Source organism: Salmo trutta, chromosome 30, assembly GCF_901001165.1.
Source record: "Salmo trutta chromosome 30, fSalTru1.1, whole genome shotgun sequence".
NCBI classification, from domain to species: Eukaryota; Metazoa; Chordata; class Actinopteri; order Salmoniformes; family Salmonidae; genus Salmo; species Salmo trutta.
In genome coordinates, this window is record NC_042986.1 from 4,422,494 (window position 1) to 4,446,983 (window position 24,490).

Here is a 24,490-nt window from a genome sequence, read left to right on the forward strand (position 1 = left end):
TTATACTACACACTGTAGTAACCCTTGATCATGTAGTGCTTACTGTAGAATTTTGCAGTGTACTGTAGAATACTATACGACACACTGCAGGATCCCTCGATCATGTAGTGCTTACTATAGAATTATGTAGTATACTGTAGAATACTATACGACACACTGCGGGATCCCTCGATCATGTAGTGCTTACTATACCAATTCCCCTTCCCAATATCCCGAATTTTTGCCACCCATGAGTGAGAAACCTACATGCCAAGTAAAGACCATATATTGGTGTTTCCTACATGTTGTAGAAAATAGCAGTAGTGCTGAACATGGCTGTTCAGATCCCAGTCCCAACTACTTACAGGTTATGGACAATTTGTGCTTTTAGTATTTGTCCAGTAGGTTTCCTCGATGAGAAAGGCCAAACAATTCCCGGCTCAGCAAGTAGAGCTCTTGGTGCTCTTCTAGGCAGCAAATGTACTTGTCCTCTTGCTCAGTTTGGCACCGGGGTCTCCCACTCTTTCTATTCTGGTTAGAGCCAATTTGCGCTGTTCTGTGAAGGGAGTAGTACACAGCGTTGTACCAGATCTTCAGTTTCTTGGCAATTTCTCCCATGGAATAGCCTTCATCTCTCAGAACAAGAATAGACTGACGAGTTTCAGAAGAAAGTCCTTTGTTTCTGGCCATTTTGAGCCTGTAATCAAACCCACAAATGATGATACTCAACTAGTCAAAAGAAGGCCAGTTTTATCACTCCTTTAATCAGCACAACAGTTTTCAGCTGTGCTAACATAGTTGCAAAAGGGTTTTCTAACGATCAATTAGCCTTTTAAAATGATAAACTTGGATTAGCTAACACAGCGTGCCATTGGAACACAGGAGTGATGGTTGCTGACAATGGGCCTCTGTACACCTCTGTAGATATTCCATAAAAAAAATCAGCAGTTTCCAGCTACAATAGTAATTTACAACATTAACAATGTCTACACTGTAATTCGGATAAATTTGATGTTATTTTTGCACACTCCTTGCACACTCTTGGCATTCTCTCAACGAGCTTCACCTGGAGAGTATGCCAAGATTGTGCAAAGCTGTCATCAAGGCAAAGGGTGGCTATTTGAAGAATCTCAAATATGAAATATATTTTGGTTTATTTAACACTTTTTTGTTTGCTACATGATTCCATATGTGTTATTTCATAGTTTTGACGTCTTCACTATTATTCTACAATGTAGAAAATAGTAAAAATAAAGAAAAACCCTTGAATGAGTAGGTGTTCTAAAACTTTTGACCGGTAGTGTATATATTTTTTCAGCACAACCACTGCGCAAAAACACTACAGTGAATAATATAGTATCTAAATATAGTAATACTTCTATAGTATACTATAGGTTTTTTTTCTTCATGTGTGCTGCCCTTCTTTATCAGGCTTTCGGAAAGGTTTGTAGTTGAATCTGTGCTTGGAATTCAATACTTAACTGAGGTACCTTACAGATGTTGTATGTATGGGGGACAGGGGAAGGCTTAGTCATTCAAAAATCATGTCAACACATAGTGTGAGTCCATGTAATTTATTATGTGATTTGTTAAGCCACATTTTACTCATTAACTAATTTAGGCTTGCCTAAAAAAAGGTGCTGAATAATTACTCAATTACTATATTTTAGTTATTCATTTTGTATTTATTAACAAGACAAAATAGAAGGTTCTAAATACTTTTGAAAGGCACTGTATATTATCCAAGTTACTGTATTCATCAACTCAGAAAGAGCTTCTGGTTGTGGATGTGTGGTTTTGATTGTCTTACTTTTAGATAACATCACAAATTCATCAACTCAGAAAGAGCTTCTGGTTGTGGATGTGTGGTTTTGATTGTCTTACTTTTAGATAACATCACTGCAACTACATTGGAGAATCACATGATTTCAACATAGGAATGAGACTAAGATATTGTCACACATGCAGATTAAGTTACATAGTGCTAGTTTGAGCTGCAGCCAGCCAGGTCATAACTAAAATATGTGCATTAATAAAAATATCAGAATTTAAGCCATAGGTAAAACATTTTTTTGATCCCATAGCTTTTGCTTGGAGTATACAGTATTTACAGAATATTTAATTATTGAAACTTAAAAGTCATACAATAAGTTTACAAAAAAATATTGCACATTTGAAATCACACTGAACTGTGAGTTCACTTTGAGGTTTGTGTGTGTGTGTGTGTGTGTATATATATATATATATATATGTATCCATGCATCTCTGTAAGTGGGTACGTTTGAGTGTGTGACTCAGTGATAAGGTCATTTGCCCGGGTAGAGCTAGTCTCTCTACTCGGTAGCGGGTGCCAGCGCCTGTAGATGTCGTCTGTGATGGAAACCAGAGCGTGGGCGACCCCCTCTGCCATCCCTCACTCTGCGGCCCGCCGTAAGTTCATTTCATAATCTGAAATAGAGGCGAGACTACGCTTCTCCGTGCCACCAAGTGACGGAAACCCCCTGTCATATGAATTAACTCCTGCTCTGCGTGATGGAATGGGCTGCAGTGGCTTAGGACACATTAAGAAGCCTGTAATACTCTGCACTGTCTCCCTCCATCTCTCTCTCCATCTCTCTCTCCCTCCTCCCTCTGTCCTCTAGGCTTATCACATCTGGTTGCTGTTGAATCATGGGGAGAACATTGATATCAAATGGCACAGCTGTAACCTCCAGCACACTGCTGACAGGAGTGGGGGACTTGCTGGACGTGTGGGGGGGAGGTGTGTGTGAGACTATGTTGTGTCAGAATACTCATACTTGCGTCCTAAATAGTAGGCCGTTTGAGTATGCAAAAAAAATTACGTTTTATAGTATGTGACATTTAGAAAATTAAGTATACTTTATGTAGTGTTTGAGAGATAAGCAGCATGTTATTATGCACACCTGGTTAAAAAGGTATGCATGTGTTCAGTACATGATATTGGAAATATGTAGCTGATTGGATGTGCATAGTTTTATTGGCAGGCCTCATTGGTTGTTGGCCAAGGTATTCAATTGTGTTTCCTTTGACCCGGAGCAGATGGACTCGGCTTGGAACCGGCTATGTAGTATCTACTGTTATCTTGGAAATAAACCTCTTCGTGATGTTAATGCTTTTTACTGTCGAGTTTCTCTTTACAATGACTAAAAAGAACCCGCTTCCATTACCCGGGGATGCTTTAAATGCCCGGATGTCATAATCGTTTCGGCTTTGACAATAGCTGATCAATTAGATATAGGGATGCGCACAATGCATTGGAAGAGGGGCTGCGAGTTTTGAAAGCTAGATCTCCAAGCAAACAACAAAACAAAACAACTTGGAAGAATGGCGAATAGCGAAGCTTCTGTGGGGGTGGTAGTAGTTTTTATTTATAACTATTATTTATTTATTTTCGGTCAAGTCCTTTTTTTAAAACCAAAGTGGATTTCTTTTGTAATTGAAAAGTGTTTCTTGTTTGTAATAAAAAATGTTTTACATGATATTGGTACATCTTATGTTGGTGTGTGTGTGTGTATTACGTTCAACATTTCAACAAAAGTAAATACGCTCGCACATCTGAGCTATCTTGTTGCAGGTGCATGGTAACAATTTACATATGTTGCTTATTTTTTTTACCTGCTCTTGCTAGTATCACTTTTTTATTCAAGCTTACGTTTCGGCCTCTTGGCCTTCATCAGAGCCTTTCTTTTGAACGAAATTAGCCATCTTTGGTAATGTAATAGTATTAACGTTTAACCGGTACTGCGTACCCCCACTATTTATTTTTCTGGGATGACTTACTGGACCTTACTGTCTTATTTTCACCCCTGTTTGAACTTCATTGTGGGATGAGCGTAAAATACTGCCTCAAGCCAGGGAGTAGAGCTGAAAGTTAACCTTCATGGAGCTACCTTGTTCATCCTAATATTTCATTTCTGGCAAAGACATAAAGAAGCACCTATGACCTAAAATTGAGCAAGGGACTATTTCATTGATTCCACTGTGCCAGGCAGCTCAATCATGCGCAGCTGAAGTATTTTGAAAGAAAACAAATACTATTTGAATGCAGGTCTGGATGAGAGCTTCTGCTGAATGACTGTAATGTAACATAGACGGTGTCTGAAATGGCATCTTATTCAATTCAATGGTCAAAAGTAGTGCACTGCATAAGGAATGTAGGATGCCATTGAAGACAGACAATGTAATGGACTCTCCCTTTGTTGTCTCTGCAGGCCAGTTGGCTGTGGGCACCTGTGAGATTGTGATGCTCAACAGAGACAGCAGCGTGCCAAGATGCACCATCGCGCGTCAGACTGCCCGCTGTGCCTGCAGGAGAGGCCAGATTGCTGGCACCACGAAGGCCAGGCCAGCCTGCGTCGAAGGTGAGTGTCAACAATTGCGGTTAAGGCGGTATCTAGTGTTATAAAATTCAGGTAAAATCCACATATTTTTCAGAAATCCTCATTGGAGGATTTTGGTTTTCACGCTTATCCCCTCCTGATTCTAGGAATCTTCCAACTGGAATTTCTGGAAAAATAAGGAATTTTGCAACCCTAGCAGTATCTCTCCATGATCATCTTCATCTTACATGGAGATCAACCACACTTGACCACCCCCCTGCCCCAGTCCGCACTGCTCTGCAGTACATAAACAACAGGACATATCTGGCGTATCTGGTACCACATAGTCTTTGTAATACTGTCTCTGGCTCCGGCAATGCTAATTAACTAAGAGAGAACTATGATTACAGAATAAGAAAATTGATTATTATTGGCTGCTAGAGTTGTAATGGTTCACCAAACCCATGGTTTGGTACGTATTGCGGTTTTGGGGTCACGGTTCGGTTTCAGTACATAGGGAAAATTAAATGCCAATGTTCAGCATTCACAATGTTCCTTGCATTGTCTGTTGTGACCAGATTGTTATGTTGGGCCTCACAAGTTTTCACTCTGATGCTGCATTTGTAACAATGTGGGAGGTGGGAATTTACCAGTTGTGAAGTCTTAAATACCAGTCGGATGCATTCATGTGATTTGAACTCGTTGGGAAATGCTGATTGGCTAATGGCCAACAAGCTGTGCCAGCCATAAACTAAAACTACAGCTATCATGCTTGTAAACAAATTATAGAGTTCAAAAACCATATTAATAGATTGCTTTTTATAAATAATGTTTTGTTGCATTTAACTGTCGAAAATGCTGTTATCGAGGCCATTTCATTAGTAGGTGACGTCAGAGGTCACTATGTGGGAGAAGTGGGTGCTCAGGATGATCGTTTCAAGTTTTAATGTCAGATGCACAAGTACAGTGAAATGCCTTTCTTGCAAACTCAAAACCAAACAATTCAATAATCAAATAACAATGTAATACTAGAAAAAATGTAGATGCTCACCCCCTACCTCTACCCTTGAACATAACCAGAGACCATCCTAGAGAAATTAACGACACTCGGGTGTGTCCCATTTACTCGTTATGATTTCCCTGTTGAAAGAGGTGCGTATTCTGTTATCCTTTGCAGAAGCTTGACTTGTTTATCGTGTGTGGTCTTTTCCTGAGTGAGTTTTTGAGACTTAGTGTTTGTTGTTTTTCAAGTGTCTGTGATCCTGCAACTACCATTTCTCAGTAAAGTATTATGTTCATCCTTAACCACTGATTCCTCGTCTGGTCTCTCCTCTGCTCCTGGGTCCAACCTCACCACGTCACAGTAAGCTTCTGCCTCAACATGGTCCCAGCAGAGATCACCCAGATCCAGAATGCTAAAACCTACCAAGGAATACTGCTGGGACGGCAGCAAGAACAACTCTCCCAAATATCGGAGACCCTTCGGGGACTTACAGATTACCTCCAACCATGGCCCAACCCAGGAGGAGCCAATTGCCCAAGTCTCATCGCCCAGTGCTACAAGCGTCGCCGTAGTTCCTCCAGGGAACCTGCACCGTGAACCCAAGATCCCAGCCCCCGAGTGCTATGACGGCCAGCTGGGAGGATAAAAGGGGGGTTCCTCACTCAGCGCTCTCTGGTGTTAGAGCTACCTTCTCCTCGTTCCACACCGATCGAGCCATGATCTCCTACAACATCTCTCTACTCTCGGGCAAGGCCCTTGCGTGGGCAACGGCGGTGTGGGAATAGCAGCCACCATCCTGCAGTTCCATATTAGCCTTCACTGCCGAGCTGCGACGAGTCTTCAACCATGCAGTCGGCGGAAGAGAAGCGGCAAGCAGACTGTTCAACCTCCGCCAAGGGTCCAGACAAGTGGCTGACTTCGCCATTGAGTTCCGCACCCTCGCCGCAGAGAGGGTCTGTCTAACTCCATCAAAGATGAACTGGCCGCTCGGGAACTGGGAGAGGACCTCGAGTCCCTGATAATGCTGGACATCAGGATTGACAACTGCATCCGAGAACGTGTGAGACAGTGCCTTTTTGACACCAAACGCTCCGGTTTCCAGAGCACCCCAAGCCCCCCAGCCCAGCAATTAGGAGCCCAGGCAGCTGGGACGCACAAGTCTGAGCCCACAGGAACATGATAGGTGCATGCGCGGCGGCTGCTGTCTCTAATGCGAAGGTCTTGGCCATCTCCGTTCTACATGCCCAGAGTTGACGGGAAATGCCGGGGCTCACCTGGACAAGCCGTGCAGTTAGACCCCAGCTACCCGGTCACTGTCTGACACTACCCACAACCCTCCATTGGGACAACTGTCAGCACCACATTCAAGCCTTCATGAACTCCGGGGACGCGGATAATTTCAATGACCAAGACTTCGCCAGAGAATTACAAATCCCCTGCGTGAAATCACCCATCCCTCTAGATTCAAGCCCTTGACGGACGCCCCATCGGCTCCGGCCAGGTGGAATATCAGACCAAGCCCATTCCACTGCAGGTTGGGGTGAACCACTCTGAGACTCTTCATTTTCTGTTGATTACTGCCCCCGAGAACCCCCTTATCCTAGGGTACCCCTGGCTAGTGCTACATAACCCACTATACTCCTGGTCCACGGGACATCTACTAGACTGGGGTAAGAACTGTCAGACTAAATGCCTCAGACCCCCACCAAGAGCCTCGCTGTGTTCCCCGGCATCCATTGAAGACCAAGACTTTTCCCCTCTTCCTCCCGAAGACTTCGACCTCCAGGAGGCCTTCAGTAAGAGGCAATCCGCCACCATCCCTCTTCATCCATATGACTGCGCTATAAAACTCCTACCCAGCTCTACCCCTCCCCGGTGCCGTCTGTACTCCCTCTCGACCCCTGAAGCAACAGTCATGGACAATTACATCCGGGAGTCGCTGGAGGCAGGTTTCATTCGATCGTCTACATCCCCAGCTGCTGCAGGCTTCTTCTTCGTGGGAAAGGAGAATGGAGTTCTGCGTTCCTGCATCGATTACAGAGGGCTGAACAGGATTACGATTAAGAATCATTACCCCCTTCCCCTGATGTCCACCACCTTGGAGTTGGCCTATGGGGCCCAATTCTTCACCAAACTGGACCTCCGCAACGCTAACAATCTGGTGAGACTCAGGGAGGGAGATGGATGAATGGAAGACTGCACAAGTGGCCACTATGAGTATTTAGTCATGCCATTCTGATTATCGAACTCACAGGCAGTCTTCCAAGCATTGGTCAATGACACGCTTAGGGATATGTTGAATCGGTTCGTCTTTTTTTACCTAAGCGACATCCTGACCTTCTCCAAGATCCTTTCGGAACACATCCTGCACGTCCACCAAGTCCTACTGCAGAGTCAACTATACATCAAGATAGAGAAGTGTGAGTTCCATGTATCCAAAATGTCTTTCCTGGGCCACATTATGTCTACCGCAGGCATCCAAATGGACCCTATAAAGGTGAGGCGGTCACCGACTGGCCCTATCCAGCCTCACTCAAACAAGTTCAGCGATTCCTTGGGTTTGTCAATTTTTACACGTGTTTTATATGCAACTTTGTTGTGTTGGCAGCACCTCTCACGGCCCTAACCCGCAAGTCCCAGAACCATTTTTGCTGTACCCCCGAGGCTGACAGGGCGTTTGGGGAGCTCAAAGGATGTTCCACCTCCGGACCCATCCTCATCCATCCTGATCCTACCCGTCCCTTCGTGGTAGAGGTGGACACCTCGGATACCGGAGCACGGGCGGTCCTTTCACAGCGGAACGAGGAGGACAAGAAACTGTGCCTTTCTCTCCAAGTGGTTCTCGCCAGCGGAACGCAACTACGATGTAGGCAACTGGAAGCTCTTGGCAGTTAAGTGGGCCCTTGAGGGGTGGAGACACTCAAAGGAGGGGGCACCTCATCCTTTCGTGATCTGGACGGACCATAAGAACTTGGTCTCCATTCAAGAAGCCAAGAGGTTGAATTGCAGTAATCAAGATTTGAATGTGCGCATAAGATGTAGTTGTTTACCAGAATAGCCTGAAAAAAAAATCTGGCTATAAATTCAGCTGTTTTACTCAAAAGGCATAGGCCAACAATGCAGTGTAGTGTTTATCTGGTAAATACACTGCTCAAAAAAATAAAGGGAACACTTAAACAACACAATGTAACTCCAAGTCAATCACACTTCTGTGAAATCAAACTGTCCACTTAGGAAGCAACACTGATTGACAATAAATTTCACATGCTGTTGTGCAAATGGAATAGACAACAGGTGGAAATTATAGGCAATTAGCAAGACACCCCCAATAAAAGAGTGGTTCTGCAGGTGGGGACCACAGACCACTTCTCAGTTCCTATGCTTCCTGGCTGATGTTTTGGTCACTTTTGAATGCTGGCGGTGCTTTCACTCTAGTGGTAGCATGAGACGGAGTCTACACAAGTGGCTCAGGTAGTGCAGCTCATCCAGGATGGCACATCAATGCGAGCTGTGGCAAGAAGGTTTGCTGTGTCTGTCAGCGTAGTGTCCAGAGCATGGAGGAGCTACCAGGAGACAGGCCAGTACATCAGGAGATGTGGAGGAGGCTGTAGGAGGGCAACAACCCAGCAGCAGGACCGCTACCTCCGCCTTTGTGCAAGGAGGAGCAGGAGAAGCACTGCCAGAGCCCTGCAAAATGACCTCCAGCAGGCCACAAATGTGCATGTGTCTGCTCAAACGGTCAGAAACAGACTCCATGAGGGTGGTATGAGGGCCCGACATCCACAGGTGGGGGTTGTGCTTACAGCCCAACACCGTGCAGGACGTTTGGCATTTGCCAGAGAACACCAAGATTGGCAAATTCGCCACTGGCGCCCTGTGCTCTTCACAGATGAAAGCAGGTTCACACTGAGCACGTGACAGACGTGACAGTCTGGAGACGCCGTGGAGAACGTTCTGCTGCCTGCAACATCTTTGGGGGGCCACACAGCCCTCCATGTGCTCGCCAGAGGTAGCCTGACTGCCATTAGGTACCGAGATGAGATCCTAAGACCCCTTGTGAGACCATATGCTGGTGCGGTTGGCCCTGGGTTCCTCCTAATGTAAGACAATGCTAGACCTCATGTGGCTGGAGTGTGTCAGCAGTTCCTGCAAGAGGAAGGCATTGATGCTATGGACTGGCCCGCCCGTTCCCCAGATCTGAATCCAATTGAGCACATCTGGGACATCATGTCTCGCTCCATCCACCAATGCCACGTTGCACCACAGACTGTCCAGGAGTTGGCGGATGCTTTAGTCCAGGTCTGGGAGGAGATCCCTCAGGAGACCATCCACCACCTCATCAGGAGCATGCCCAGGCGTTGTAGGGAGGTCATACAGGCACGTGGAGGCCACACACACTACTGAGCCTCATTTTGACTTGTTTTAAGGACATTACATCAAAGTTGGATCAGCCTGTAGTGTGGTTTTCCACTTTAATTTTGAGTGTGACTCCAAATCCAGACCTCCATGGGTTGATAAATTGGATTTCCATTGATTATTTTTGTGTGATTTTGTTGTCAGCACATTCAACTATGTAAAGAAAAAAGTATTTAATAAGATTATTTCTTTCATTCAGATCTAGGATGTGTTGTTTAAGTGTTCCCTTTATTTTTTTGAGCAGTATATTTATTTAATTTATTCCTTCAGGTTGACAGTGCAGACTGAACCAAAGTCCCTGTACCGGACAGTTTGGTACAAATACATGTACTGTTACACCCCTACTGGCTGCCTGTCACAGAACTTGTGCGCCGTTAATAGCCAGTCCATTAAAGAGGGACCTGTTGCTCAGTGGCTGCCACTATGGAGAACGGGAATGCTTTCTGTCATTACATCTCTTAATGGAATTACAGCATAGATTTGTAGTGAAGGGTGGTGCTGTCGAAAGGAAATACCCACCACAGCGCAAATGCAATTGATCACTACTTGTGTTACCGTAGTGGGTTTGGGAACTTTGCCTGTAAATTTAATTGTGGAGGTAAATGGAAATGTAGAGGACTTCATGGTTGAATGGTTATTCACATTCTCTTTCTATCATTTTCTCCTGCCTCCCCCCCCCACCTCACTGTACTTGTGCCTGTGACATTAAAACTTGAAACTATCATCTTGAGCACCCACTTCTCCCACATGGTGACCTCTGATGTCACCTACTAAAGAAATGGCCTCTATAATGGCATTTATGACAGTTAAATGCAGTCTGGGTAGGGGGCCGTGATGACATGATGACAGGTGTCAAAGCTCTCCCTATGTGACTACATCACCCCTATTTTCCTATTGGACACGACCCAGCTGATTCAGTCCGTCTTCCAGCCAGGCTTTGCTATAGCGCTCTGTTGGTCCTTCTGATGCACACTTTGAAAACTCAGCTCTATTTTTTTAGCCCTTCAGCAGTTGGATTTGGCTGTCACATAATATACTTACATCTACGTTTATGAATGACTGATCAATCTATGCTTTGTTATGTCTGATGGATCGTGCTGACAATCCAATTCGCAGAGGGAAATTGGAGTGTCGGGCTGGATAGCTGGGCTTTTTCAGCAGATGAAGGAATTGAGCAGTAAGCTAAAGGGAATTTCGAATGCTTTTTTCATTAAAGCAAGGACTATGTGGTCTTTGAATCCCTTTTTTACCCTTTCCCATTTCTAATATGGTATTGGAAAACAGTTGGTGTTCAGTCAGCCGTTGTTCTGTGTGTGTGCGTGCTGGTGTGCATACTGGCATGTGTGTGCACGACCAAGTCCCATGGAATGACAGATCTATACAGGACAGCAGTATCCAGCTCAAAGGGACAACCTGACACACCCAATTATTGAAAACATGGACAAGGGGTTATCCTTTACTGACATCATGTCACAATCACTAGGGACACAAACTCATTCACTCTCATTGGGGACATTTGCCACTGTAGTCCCTCTCTTTCAATTTGCCCACCATCATAAAGTCAGAAAGACCTTTTGATAAACCGAAAGGAACAATAGTTCATGCCAGGTCCTGAGAGGACCGATTTAATCTTTGAGCCGACTTGAACACACACAGACACACACACCCAGTGTGAGGAACAATCAGTGTTAAATAGTGTCAACAAAGGCTAATGGTAATTCATTGTTTTCCGGACAGATTATACAGAGAGCACAAGAGTGGCCATCATTACATTATGTCTAGACTGATGACATTCAAGGATCTAATCAAGAACCCCTGATTGTGAAATACGTATTTCACTCTCTCTCACTCTCTTCCTCTATCTAGATGTCTATCATCTCTCTCCCCCCCTCTCTCTCTCTTCGCTCTCTTCGCTCTCTCATACTCTCCTTGCTCTCTGCTTTTTATTACTGTTAAAATGCACTAAAGTATGAATTTAAAGGTGGATATACAGTAGCTCAATCGAGCTTGGTTCTAACTCTTGGTCCCACCCTCTCGCTGTCTCTCGCTCTCCCTTCTCTCTGTCTCCTCAGTGCGTATCGTGAGGAGTAGACAGTGGTGTGAGATGGCACCCTGCTTGGAGGGAGAGATGTGTGGCCTCCTCTTCAACCGCTCTGGTTGGACCTGTACCAAAGCCAGTGGCCACATCAAGACAGTCATGGTAAGACGTAGCCTTACGGAGTCATGTATGGAGTACATATTGAAACATGCAACTGCCCTTAGCATTGTAACAGGAATGGAGAAAAGGGGAATTTACATGGATTTGTGTGGATCTGTAACTGTGGATCTGTAACTGTGCTGTTATCAATTAGTTGTAAGTAACTTTGATACACAATTATGATACAATAAGTGAGAAACATAGAGAAAGAGTGTGTGAATGTGCATGCATAAATAAATAAATCATATTTCTCCTGTTCCCAAGTCCAGATTTTGCCTACATTTGGTGTATCATTTTACTGCAAGAAATGCCAAAATCATGCTGGAGTTATTATTAAGGCTATAGCCCTATTTGCACGGGACTAGTTGGTTATGTAGCCTATTAATTGCCCCAGAATGTCTATTATTCCAGAGGACGATTTGGATGGAATGCATTTAATCTGCCCCCTGTAATAAAAAAAATAAAAAAATTGACAGTTACGTTTTCTAGATGTGAAGATATTTCAACTAGTCCAGACGATAACAGGCTACACTGATAACATGACCTTGTTTCCCATATGTATACACCGTAGTCTTTGGTATAATGTGGCCATAATATTTGAATTGAGGATGTGATCATTTGGATATTTTAGCGATCCACAGTAGAAGATAAATACATCCAAGATGGCGTAGCAGTCAGACGTCTTTGTCCTTCGTCTTGTCGTGTCCCATGTATATATCTTTTTATATTTTTCTTCGCATATCTTTTTTATATTTTTGTAAACCTCAACTTCAAAATACTCTCCTGCAACCCGCCTCACCCAATGTGGTGTGGATCTGTTTTTTCTAAAGTCTTTTTATTTACCTCTGAACCGGAATCCCCCAACAGAAGCTAGCCAGCTCACTAGCTAGTAGTCAGCTAACCACTGCTAGCGGTCATCAGCTAACCTTTAGCTCGGAAAGCTCTCACCAGTTTGTACAACGCGACTCAAACAAGAGCATACCAGACCTATTTTCTCTCCATATCCCTGGATTCCTACCGCAAGCTCTGAAACTTTTCACCGGATCATCGCAGCTAGCTAGCTGCAATCCGAGTGACTACGCCTGGATTGCAGCTTGGGCTAACTCCAATCCATGGGCTATGCTAGGCCCATTCTCCCGGCTAACTGAAGAGGTCCATCAGCCACTCCTGGGCTACAAATCCCGGACCCCTTATACTGCCGGAACCCCACCGATCCTTCACGACTGGACTACCGACAGCACCTACTCGAGGGGGTACTCAACTGGCCCATATGCAGCGATGTCCCCTGAATGCCCATCTGCCAACCGCGGCCCGCTAGCTGTCTAGAGCATATTGGACTGTTAGCTGAATAGATCCATCGGCCAATTTCTTGGGCCGCTATACCTATTTTGCCAATTGGACTTGGCCCCTCTGCTACTCGGAATCCTACTAATCCATCACGACTGGTCCATCGACGTCACCGCACGCGGAGGCTAAAACAGACTTTCCTCCGTTGCGACGTCCTTCTAAGGCCTTTCTCCTAGCTTGCCAGCCCCGGCCTGCTAGCTGTTTGAATCGCCGTGTCTCCAACCAGCCCAACCACTCACTGGACCCCTATGATCACTCGGCTACGCATGCCTCTCCCTAATATCAATATGCCTTGTCCATTACTGTCCTGGTTAGTGATTACTGTCTTATTTCACTGTAGAGCCTCTAGCCCTGCTCAATATGCCTTAACCTACCATTTAGTTCCACCTCCTACATATGCGGTGACATCACCTGGTTTAAACGTCTCTAAGAGACAATATCTCTCTCATCATTACTCATTGTCTAGGTTTACCTCTAATGTACTCACATCCTACCTTACCTTTGTTAGTACATTATGCCTTGAACTTATTCTATTGCGCCCAGAAACCTGCTCTTTTTACTCTCTGTTCCGAATGTACTAGACGACCAGTTCGTATAGCCTTTAGCCGTACCCTTATCCTACTCCTCCTCTGTCCCTCTGGTGATTTAGAGGTTAATCCAGGCCCTGCAGTGCCTAGCTCCACTCCTACTCCCCAGGTGCTCTCATTTGTTGACTTCTGTAACCATAAAAGCCTTGGTTTCATGCATGTTACATTAGAAGCCTCCTCCCTAAGTTTGTTTTATTCACTGCTTTAGCACACTGCCAACCCGGATGTCCTAGCCATGTCTGAATCCTGGCTTAGGAAGACCAAAAACCCTGAAATTTCCATCCCTAACTACAACATCTTCCGACAAGATAGAACTGCCAAAGGGGGCGGTGTTGCAATCTACTGCAGAGATAGCCTGCAGAGTTCTGTCTTACTATTCAGGTCGGTACCCAAACAATTCGAGCTTCTACTTTTAAAAATCCACCTTTCCAGAAACATGTCTCTCACCGTTGCCGCTTGCTATAGACCACCCTCTGCCCCCAGCTGTGCCCTGGACACCATATGTGAATTGATTGCCCCCATATATCTTCAGAGCTCGTGCTGTCAGGTGACTTAAACTGGGACATGCTTAACACCCCGACCATCCTACAATCTAAGCTTGATGCTCTCAATCTCACACAAATTATCAATGGGAGGTAAGAGTCTCCAGCTTCAGAGATTTTTGCAGTTCGTTCCAGTCACTGGCAGCAGAGAACTGGAAGGAAAGGCGACCAAAGGAAGATTTGGCTTTGGGGGTGACCAGTGAGATATACCTGCTGGAGCGCATGCTAAGGGTGGGTGCTGCTATGGTGACCAGCGAACTGAGATAAGGCGGGGCTTTACCTAGCAGAGACTTGTAGATGATCTGGAGCCAGTGGGTTTGGCGACGAGTATGAAGCGAGGGCCAGCCAACGAGAGCATACAGGTCACAGTGGTGGGTAGTATATGGGGCTTTGGTGACAAAACGGATGGCACTGTGATAGACTGCATCCAATTTATTGAGTAGAGTGTTGGAGGCTGTTTTGTAAATTACATCGCCGAAGTCAAGGATCGGTAGGATGGTCAGTTTTACGAGGGTATGTTTGGCAGCATGAGGGAAGGATGCTTTGTTGGGAAATAGGGAGCCAATTCTAGATTTAATTTTGGATTGGAGATGTTTAATGTGAGTCTGGAAGGAGAGTTTACAGTCTAACCAGACACCTAGGTATTTGTAGTTGTCCACATATTCTAAGTCAGAACCGTCCAGAGTAGTGATGCTGGACGGTCGGGCAGGTGCGGGCAGCGATCGGCTGAAGAGCATGCATTTAGTTTTACTTGCATTTAAGAGCAGTTGGAGGCCACGGAAGGAGAGTTGTATGGCATTGAAGCTCATCTGGAGGTTAGTTAACACAGTGTCCAACGAAGGGCCAGAGGTATACAGAATTGTGTTGTCTGCGTAGAGGTGGATCAAAGAATCACCAGCAGCGAGAGCGACATCATTGATGCATACAGAGAAGAGTTGAACCCTGTGGCACCCCCATAGAGACTGCCAGAGGTCCGGACAACAGGCCCTCCGATTTGACACACTGAACTCTATCGGAGAAGTAGTTGGTGAACCAAGTGGGGCAATCATTTGAGAAACCAAGGCTGTTGAGTCTGCCAATAAGAATGTTGTGATTGACAGAGTCAAAAGCCTTAGCCAGGTCGATGAATACGGCTGGACAGTCATGTCTCTTATCGATGGCGGTTATGATATCATTTAGGACCTTGAGCGTGGCTGAGGTGCACCCATGACCAGCTCTGAAACCAGATTGCATAACGGAGAAGGTACGGTGGGATTCGAAATGGTCGGTAATCTGTTTGTTAACTTGGCTTTCAAAGACCTTAGAAAGGCAGGGTAGAATAGATATAGGTCTGTAGCAGTTTGGGTCTAGAGTGTCTCCCCCTTTAAAGAAGGGGATGACCGCGGCAGCTTTCCAATCTATGGGAATCTCAGACGATACGAAAGAGGTTGAACAGACCAGTAATAGGGGTTGCAACAATTTTGGCAGATCATTTTTGAAAGAGAGTGCCCAGATTGTCTAGCCCGGCTGATTTGTAGGGGTCCAGATTTTGTAGCTCTTTCAGAACATCAGCTATCTGGATTTGGGTGAAGGAGAAGTGGGGGAGGTTTGGGCAAGTTGCTGTGGGGAGCGAAGAGCTTTTGACCCGGGGTAGGGGTAGCCAGGTGGAAGGCATAGCCAGCCGTAGAAAAATGCTTATTGAAATTCTCAATTATTGTGGATGTATCGGTAGTGACAGTGTTTCCTAGCCTCAGTGCAGTGGGCAGCTGGGAGGAGGTGCTCTTATTCTCCATGGACTTTACAGTGTCCCAGAACTTTTGAGTTTGTACTACAGGATGCAAATTTCTGTTTGAAGAAGCTAGCCTTAGCTTTCCTAACTGCCTGTATATATTGGTTCCTACACCTCGCGGCGTTGTGCCATGCAATAAGGGCTCTCTATAATACTGTACGCTTTCTTGAATTTGTTCTGTATTTGGGGACTGTGATAAGACCCCTGGTGGCATGTCTGGTGGGATAAGTGTGTGTGTCAGAGCTGTGTGTAAGTTGACTATGCAAATAATTTGGGATTTGCAACACATTCATTTCTCTTATAAAAAGAAGTGATGCAGTCAGTCTCTCCTCAACTCTTAGCCAAGAGAGATTGACATGCATAGTATTTATATCAGCCCTCTGATTGCAATTAAGAGCAAAACGTGCCGCTCTGTTCTGGGCCAGCTGCAGCTTAACTAGGTCTTTCCTTGCAGCACTGGACCACACGAATGGACAATAATCAAGATTAGACAAAACTAGAGCCTGCAGAACTTGCTTTTTTGAGTGTGGTGTCAAAAAAGCAGAGCATCTCTTTATTACGGCTAGACCTCTCCCCATCTTTACAACCGTTGAATCTATATTCAATATTCAGTAAGATGGCGCCGGAGAAGAAGGCAGACGTTTTACGTGCCTCCAACCTATTGTGTTTTTTATTAGTTCATTTGCGTTGTTTGTAAACGTATTTTGTACTTAATGTTCCCGCTACCGTCTCTTATGACCAAAAATAACTTCTGGACATCAGGACTGCGATTTCTCGTCACGGACTGGCAGAATCATTTTTTTCCTTTAACGAGTCTGACGAGGCCGACGCAAACTATATACTTCTGTCTCGGGAACAGACCCAGATCCCAGTGATTTGCGTGAAGAGGCGGAGAAAAAGGGGCCCGAGGGCAGGCTGCCTTATGAGAATTCGTAGGCGATCGAATAAACTCCCACATTCTGTTAGCAAACATGCAATCGTTGGACAATAAAATACATGCCCTACGAGGAAGATTAAACTACCAACGGGACATTGAAAACTGTAATATCTAATGCTTCACGGAGAAGTGGCTGAACGACGACACTATCAACATACAGCTGTCTGGTTATTCGCTGCATCGGCAGGATAGAACAGCAGTGTCTGGTAAGACAATGTATTTTTGTAAATAACAGCTGGTGCACGATACCTAAGGAAGTCTCGAGCTATTGCTCACCTGAGGTAGAGTATCTCATTATCTCACTACCTACCTAGAGAGTTTATCTGTATTTTCCGTAGCTGTTTACATACCACCACAGTCAGAGGCTGGCACCATGACAGCATTGAATGAGCTGTATTCTGCCATAAGCAAACAAGAAAACGCTCACCCAGCTGTATTCTGCCATAAGCAAACAAGAAAACGCTCACCCAGAATTGTACTACACCAGCTCTGACGCTCGTCGGATGTGGCAGGGCTTGCAAACCATTACAGACTACAAAGGGAAGCACAGCCGAGAGCTGCCCAGTGACACAAGCCTACCAGACGAGCTAATCTATGTCTATGCACGCTTTGAGGAAAATAACACTGAAACATGCATGAGAGCACCAGCTGTTATGGAAAACTATGTGATCACGCTCTCCGCAGCTGATGTGAGTAATACCTTTAAACAGTCCAACATTCAGACGGATTACCAGGACATGTACTCCGAGCATGCGCTGACCAACTGGCAAGTTTCTTCACTGACATTTTCAACCTGTCCCTGACCGAGTCTGTAATACCAACATGTTTCAAGCAGACCACAATGGTCCCTGTGCAACCTGTATGCTCTTGTTGGCTGGCCCTCGCTTCATCTTCGTTGCCAAACCCACTGGCTCCAGGTCATCTATAAGCCTTTTCTAGCTACAGCCCCGCCTTATCTCAGCTCACTGGTTACCATAGCAGTACCCACCCGTAGCACGCGCTCCAGCAGGTATATTTCACTGGTCATCCCCAAAGCCAACTCCTATTTTGGCTGCCTTTCCTTCCAGTTCTCTGCTGCCAATGACTGGAACAAATTGCAAAAAAATCACTGAAGCTGCAGACTTATCTCCCTTACTAACTTTAAGCATCAGCTGTCAGAGAAGCTTACTGATCATTGCACCTGTAGACAGCCCATCTGCAAATAACCCACCCAACTACCTCATCCCCATATTGTTATTTACTTTTTTGCTCCTTTGCACCCCAGTATCTCTACTTGCACATTCATCTTCTGCACATCTATCACTCCAATGTTTAATTGCTAAATTGTAATTATTTCGCCACTATGGCCTATTTATTGCCTTACCTCCCTAATCTCACTACATTTGCACACACTGTATATCGATTTTTCTATTGTGTTATTGACTGTACGTTTGTTTATCCCATGTGTTACTCTGTGTTGTTTGTGTCACACTGCTTTGCTTTATCTTGGCCAGGTCGCAGTTGTAAATGAGAACTTGTTCTCAACTGGCCTACCTGGTTTTGTATTTTTTATTTCACCTTCATTTAACAAGGTAACCTGCCAAAATGACTACCGACCCGTAGCACTCACGTCTGTAGCCATGAAGTGCTTTGAAAGGTTGGTCATGGCTCACATCAACACCATTATCCCAGAAACCCACTCCAATTTGCGTACTGCCGCAACAGATCCACAGATGATGCAATCTCTATTGTACTCCACACTGCCCTTTCCCACCTGGACAAAAGGAACACCTACGTGAGAATACTATTCATTGACTACAGCTCAGCGTTCAACACCATAGTGCCCACGAAGCTCATTACTAAGCTAAGGAGCGTGGGACTTAACACCTCCCTCTGCAACTGGATTCTGGACTTCCTGACGGGCCGCCCCCAGGTGGTAAGAGTTGGTAACAACACATCTGCCATGTTGATCCTCAACACAGGGCCCCTCAGGGGTGCGTGCTCAGTCCCCTCCTGTACTCCCTGTTCACCCATGACTGCATGGCCAGGCATGACTCCAACACCATCATTAAGTTTGCCGACGACACAACAGTGGTAGGCCTGATCACCAACAACAACGAGACAGCCTATAGAGAGGTCAGAGACCTGGCAGTGTCGTGCCAGGCTAACAACCTCTCCCTCAACGTGATCAAGACAAAGGAGATGATTGTGGACTACAGAAAAAGGAGGACTGAGCACGCCCCCATTCTCATCGACGAGGCTGTAGTGGAGCAGGTTGGGAACTTCAAGTTCCTTGGTGTCCACATCACCAACAAACTATCATGGTCCAAACACACCAAGAGTCGTGAAGAGGGCACGACAACACCTATTGCCCCTCAGGAGATTGAAAAGATTTGGCATGGGTCCTCAGATCCTCAAAAAGTTCTACAGCTGCACCATCAAGAGTGTCCTGACTGGTTGCATCACCACCTGGTATGTTAACTGCTCTGCCTCCGACCGCAAGGCACTACAGAGGGTAGTGAGTACTGCCCAGTACATCACTGGGGCCAAGCTTCCTGCCATCCAGGACCTCTATATCAGGCGGAAGGCCCAAAAAATTGCCAAAACATCCAGCTACCCCAGTCATAGAATGTTTTCTCTGCAACCGCATGGCAAGCGGTACCGGAGCGCCAAGTCTAGGTAAGAAAGTATTCTTAACAGCGTCTACACCCAAGCCGTAAGACTCTTGAACAGTTAATCAAATGGCTACCTGGACTATTTGCATTGTCCCCACCCACCCCCCATTTTTACACTGCTGCTACTCTGTTTATTATCTATGCGTAGTCACTTTACCTCTAGCTACATGTACAGTACCAGTCAAAAGTTTGGACACACCTACTCATTCATGGGTTTTTCTTTATTTTTTACTATTTTCTACATTGTAGAATAATAGTGAAGACATCTAAACTATTAAATAACACATATGGAATCATGTAAACTTGGCAAAAAAAGATACGTCCTCACTGTCAACTGCGTTTATTTTCAGCAAACTTAACATGTGTAAATATTTGTATGAACATAAGATTCAACAACTGAGACGTAAACTGAACAAGTTCCACAGACTTGTGACTAACAGAAATGTAATAATCTGTCCCTGAACAAAGGGGGGTGAAAATTAAACGTAACAGTCAGTATCTGGTGTGGCCACCAGCTGCATTAAGTACTGCAGTACATCTCCTCCTCATGGACTGCACCAGATTTGCCAGTTCTTGCTGTGAGATGTTACACCACTCTTCCACCAAGGCACCTGCAACCTCCCGGACATTTCTGGGGGGAATGGTCCTAGCCCTCACCCTCCGATCCAACAGGTCCCAGACGTGCTCAATGGGATTGAGATCCGGGCTCTTCGCTGGCCATGGCAGAACACTGACATTCCTGTCTTGCAGGAAATCACGCACAGAACGAGCAGTATGGCTGATGGCGTTGTCATGCTGGAGGGTCATGTCAGGATGAGCCTGCAGGAAGGGTACCACATGAGGGAGGAGGATGTCTTCCCTGTAACGCACAGTGTTGAGATTGCCTGCAATGACAACAAGCTCAGTCCGATGATGCTGTGACACACCGCCCCAGACCATGACGGACCCTCAACCTCCAAATCAATCCCGCTCCAGAGTACAGATCTCGGCGTAACGCTCATTCCTTCGACGATTAACACGAATCCGACCTTTACCCCCGGTGAGACAAAACCGCGACTCGTCAGTGAAGAGCACTTTTTGCCAGTCCTGTCTGGTCCAGCAATGGTGGGTTTGTGCCCATTGGCGACATTGTTGCCGGTGATGCCTGCTGAGGACCTGCCTTACAACAGGCCTACAAGTACTCAGTCTATCCTTTCTCAGCCTATTACGGACAGTCTGAGCACTGATGGAGGGATTGTGCGTTCCTGGTGTAACTCGGGCAGTTGTTGCCATGCTGTACCTGTCCCGCAGGTGTGATGTTCAGATGTACCAATCCTATGCAGGTGTTGTTACACCTGGTCTGCCACTGCGAGGACGATCAGCTGTCCGTCCTGTCTCCCTGGAGCGTTATCTTAGGCGTCTCACAGTACGGACATTGCAATTTATTGCCCTGGCCACATCTGCAGTCCTCATGCCTCCTTGCAGCATGCCTAAGGCACGTTCATTCAGATGAGCAGGGACCCTGGGCATCTTTCTTTTGGTGTTTTTCAGAGTCAGTAGAAAGGCCTCTTTAGTGCCCTAAGTTTTCATAACTGTGACCTTAATTGCCTACCGTCTGTAAGCTGTTAGTGTCTTAACGACCGTTCCACAGGTTCATTAATTGTTCATGGTTCATTGAACAAGATTGGGAAACGGTGGTTAAACCCTTTACAATGAAGATCTGTGAAGTTACTTGGATTTTTATGAATTATCTTTGAAAGACAGGGTCCTGAAAGAAGGACGTTTCTTTTTTTGCTGGGTTTATTTTGATTTGTTTAAAAAAAATGTTGTTTACTACATGATTCCATATGTGTCATTTCATAGTTTTGATGTCTTCACTATTATTCTACAATATAGAAAATTGTAAAGATAAAGAAAAGCCCTGGAATGAGTAACTGTTCCCAAACTTTTGACTGGTAATGTATATATTACCTCAACTTACCGGTGCCCCCGCACATTAACTCTGTACCGGAACTCCCAGTATAAAGCTTATCGACTGTTATTTTATTGTTGCTCCTTAATTATTTAGTATATACTTTTTTTCTTAAAACTGCATTGTTGGTTAAGGGCTTGTGAGGTAGCATTTCACTGTAAGGTCTTGTTTATTTCGGCGCATGTGAGAAATAAAGTTTGATTTGATTTGAAATGTGTTTCGTGATGTTGCAAGGGCTCGGGGAAGCTGCAGTCATAAAAGGTGAGCCCCTTGAAATAGTGGAGGAGTTCAAATTCCTTGGGCTAGTCATTGACAACAATCTTTCCTGGGATCAGTGACGCTATTTTTAAGAAAGGCCAACAGAGACTGTATTTCCTATGGAAACTGTACTTTTTAATGTTGATCTAACCATCATGGTTGTCTGTTATAAATAATTAATTGAGAGCGTTCTGTCCTACTGCTTGACCTGCTGGTTTGGGAATATCAAGGTTGCACAGAAAAATAGGTTGGGCAAGATAGTCAGGTCTTGTGGAAAAATCATCTGGCAGCAACAGCAAGAAGGGTCATCTCTCTACCTGGGCAGAGCACTACATGAGGTAAATAAAGTAGTGGTTGACTCTTCCCGTCCACTCCACCCTAAATTCCAGCTCCTTCCCTCTGGACACAGGTACTGACTACCTAAGGTTAAAAAAAAAAATTGGGCCAAGTTCTATTTTATTCCGAATGCAATTCTACAACTTAAACAAATGTTGGACTAATTGCTCTTAGCACTTGCCCTGCTGATTTGTTTCTAAATATCCTTTGCTATTTAATTTAAATTTTTAGATGTTATGTTTTATGTCTGCTGCAAGATGAATTGCCTCTGAGGACATTCTGAATCTGAATCATGCATTTTGGCTGAAATAGCGCTCTATAAACGGAACAGCACACACAGGATGACTCAATAGGTCACAAAGAATTGTATTACAATTAAAAAATGTTTCTCCTGCTGCCCTGATGGCTTTTTGCCAACTGTTCCCTCTCCCTCCAAGTTGTTAGCCAACATAAAATTATTGTAGACTCCAAGGACCCATTTTCTGGACCCTGGACTAAAAAGCACTTTCAATGAAGAATCTCCATTGAGTATGTTTTTTTTTGTCCAGCGGTTGACTTCGTCTTGGTCCGCAAAACCAGCCCTATTTTGACAAGCCTATGCATTGAAAAGCATTGCGTTTGAATTTCAGCCTTCGATCAATTAATCTGACCAACTAAAATGGTCAGATTAAGATGCCGTGTTGATAACGGCATCTTGTAAAATGTGTTTTAATGTCGGTGACTACGCAAACCAGCATGCCTAAGTTCTTAATGCCCAAAGTTATTTTGATATCCCCTGCTCAAAATTGGAGGAGACAGACTTCAAACGAGCCCAGTGCTCAAAGGAAGGAAAAAGCCCCTGGATTTCCCTTTGGTTTTCATACAGGATGTAATTGATTGTAATGTATTGATCCCCTCCAGTTGTACAAGGAGTAACTAATTATTTCATTATATATTAAAAAAAAGTATGCTTGAATGAGCATACAGAGAGCAGAGGAATATTGTGTGTTAACAAGAGGAAAGAAGGATAGGTTTGGAAAGTATGAAACAGTATGGATAGACAGAAACAGATGTAGAAAGAAAGATTACTTAAAACGCAAGAATGAAAGCTGACTGCTGAAATCATTTCAATATGATTCCCCTATTTGTTCCCTCTTCTCTTTGACGTTCCAATGGCCTTTATGTTTTAGCTCCATTTTAAGAGCTAGTGAATTTCATGACTTTATCCACGGTATTTGACATGTCCCTGGGCACAGCCCCTTGTAGGTATAAATAAAGTGGCTTCCACTCTTTTTTTTACTCCTCTGGTGCTGCCACACTCTATTAATTCATCTATGTTTTCCTTTTATTTTCTCCTCGGTGTATGTTACCCCTCTCTTGTTCTTGTCAGAGCCCCTGTCTGAACACAGTCCTTTCCCCTGTCACTTAGCACACTTTTAGCCCGCTTCCCATTTTAACTTCTGTCATTGCCTACTTTTTGAACTGACATTTTTGTTTTACTCAGCTCTGTTTTCTTTTCCACAGACTGTTGTCTGGTGTAAAAAAAGACCTGTGTTCTGTTGAGGTGTAACGTTCAGAATGGAGCAGATATAAATTAAATGTAGAATGGCTCTGGTTGCTCTCGATTCCATGTGATGCAAAATAGGGTATCTTCTATACACCTAATTTCTATCGGCAATGGTCTGGATTGTGCTCCCTACTAAATATGAAATGATGCACATCAATTAGTTACAATTAGTAGTTACGTATTGTGGCAGACGGCAGGGAGAGGTGAGGGAGGAAGATATTTTGCAGCCCGCTGGCTCCACCCCCAGGCCTTATATGGAGTTCCTGCCACAACGAGGCAAGCCGGTTCTCGTTAAGCCATTGAGTGCTTGGGGATAAAAGAGGAAGCGGGCTGCACAAAGAGGGAGAGGACTGAGAGGGAAATGTGTATCATGGAGAGTGTGAGAAGTGGGACACCATGTACAGTATTATAATAGCACATTGTGACTATTAGCAGGACAATATACCTTTACCAACACCTCTCTGTATTTTAATACTTAGTGCATTGCAATTGATCAGCATTAAAAACATTGGATGGGGCCTCGAGTTGCGCAGCGGTCTAAAGTATTTTGGAAATCTGACACAGCGGCTGGATTAACAAGAGGTTAAGCTTTTAAATTATGTAAGATGCATGTATTTACAAGAATGTTT

The 24,490-nt window shown here is 44.7% G+C and overlaps 1 protein-coding gene across 3 annotated transcripts in view; it reads left to right on the forward strand.

The window, feature by feature from the left end:
* Positions 1 to 24,490, forward strand: part of LOC115168974 (chemokine-like protein TAFA-5) — a 46,944-nt gene that overhangs the window by 11,055 nt on the left and 11,399 nt on the right. For all 3 annotated transcript variants that reach the window (XM_029724553.1, XM_029724555.1, XM_029724554.1), the window contains exons 2-3: positions 4,212 to 4,361; positions 11,811 to 11,938. In XM_029724553.1, the coding sequence (XP_029580413.1) occupies positions 4,212 to 4,361; positions 11,811 to 11,938 (278 nt within the window). The remainder of the gene's footprint in view (positions 1 to 4,211; positions 4,362 to 11,810; positions 11,939 to 24,490) is intronic.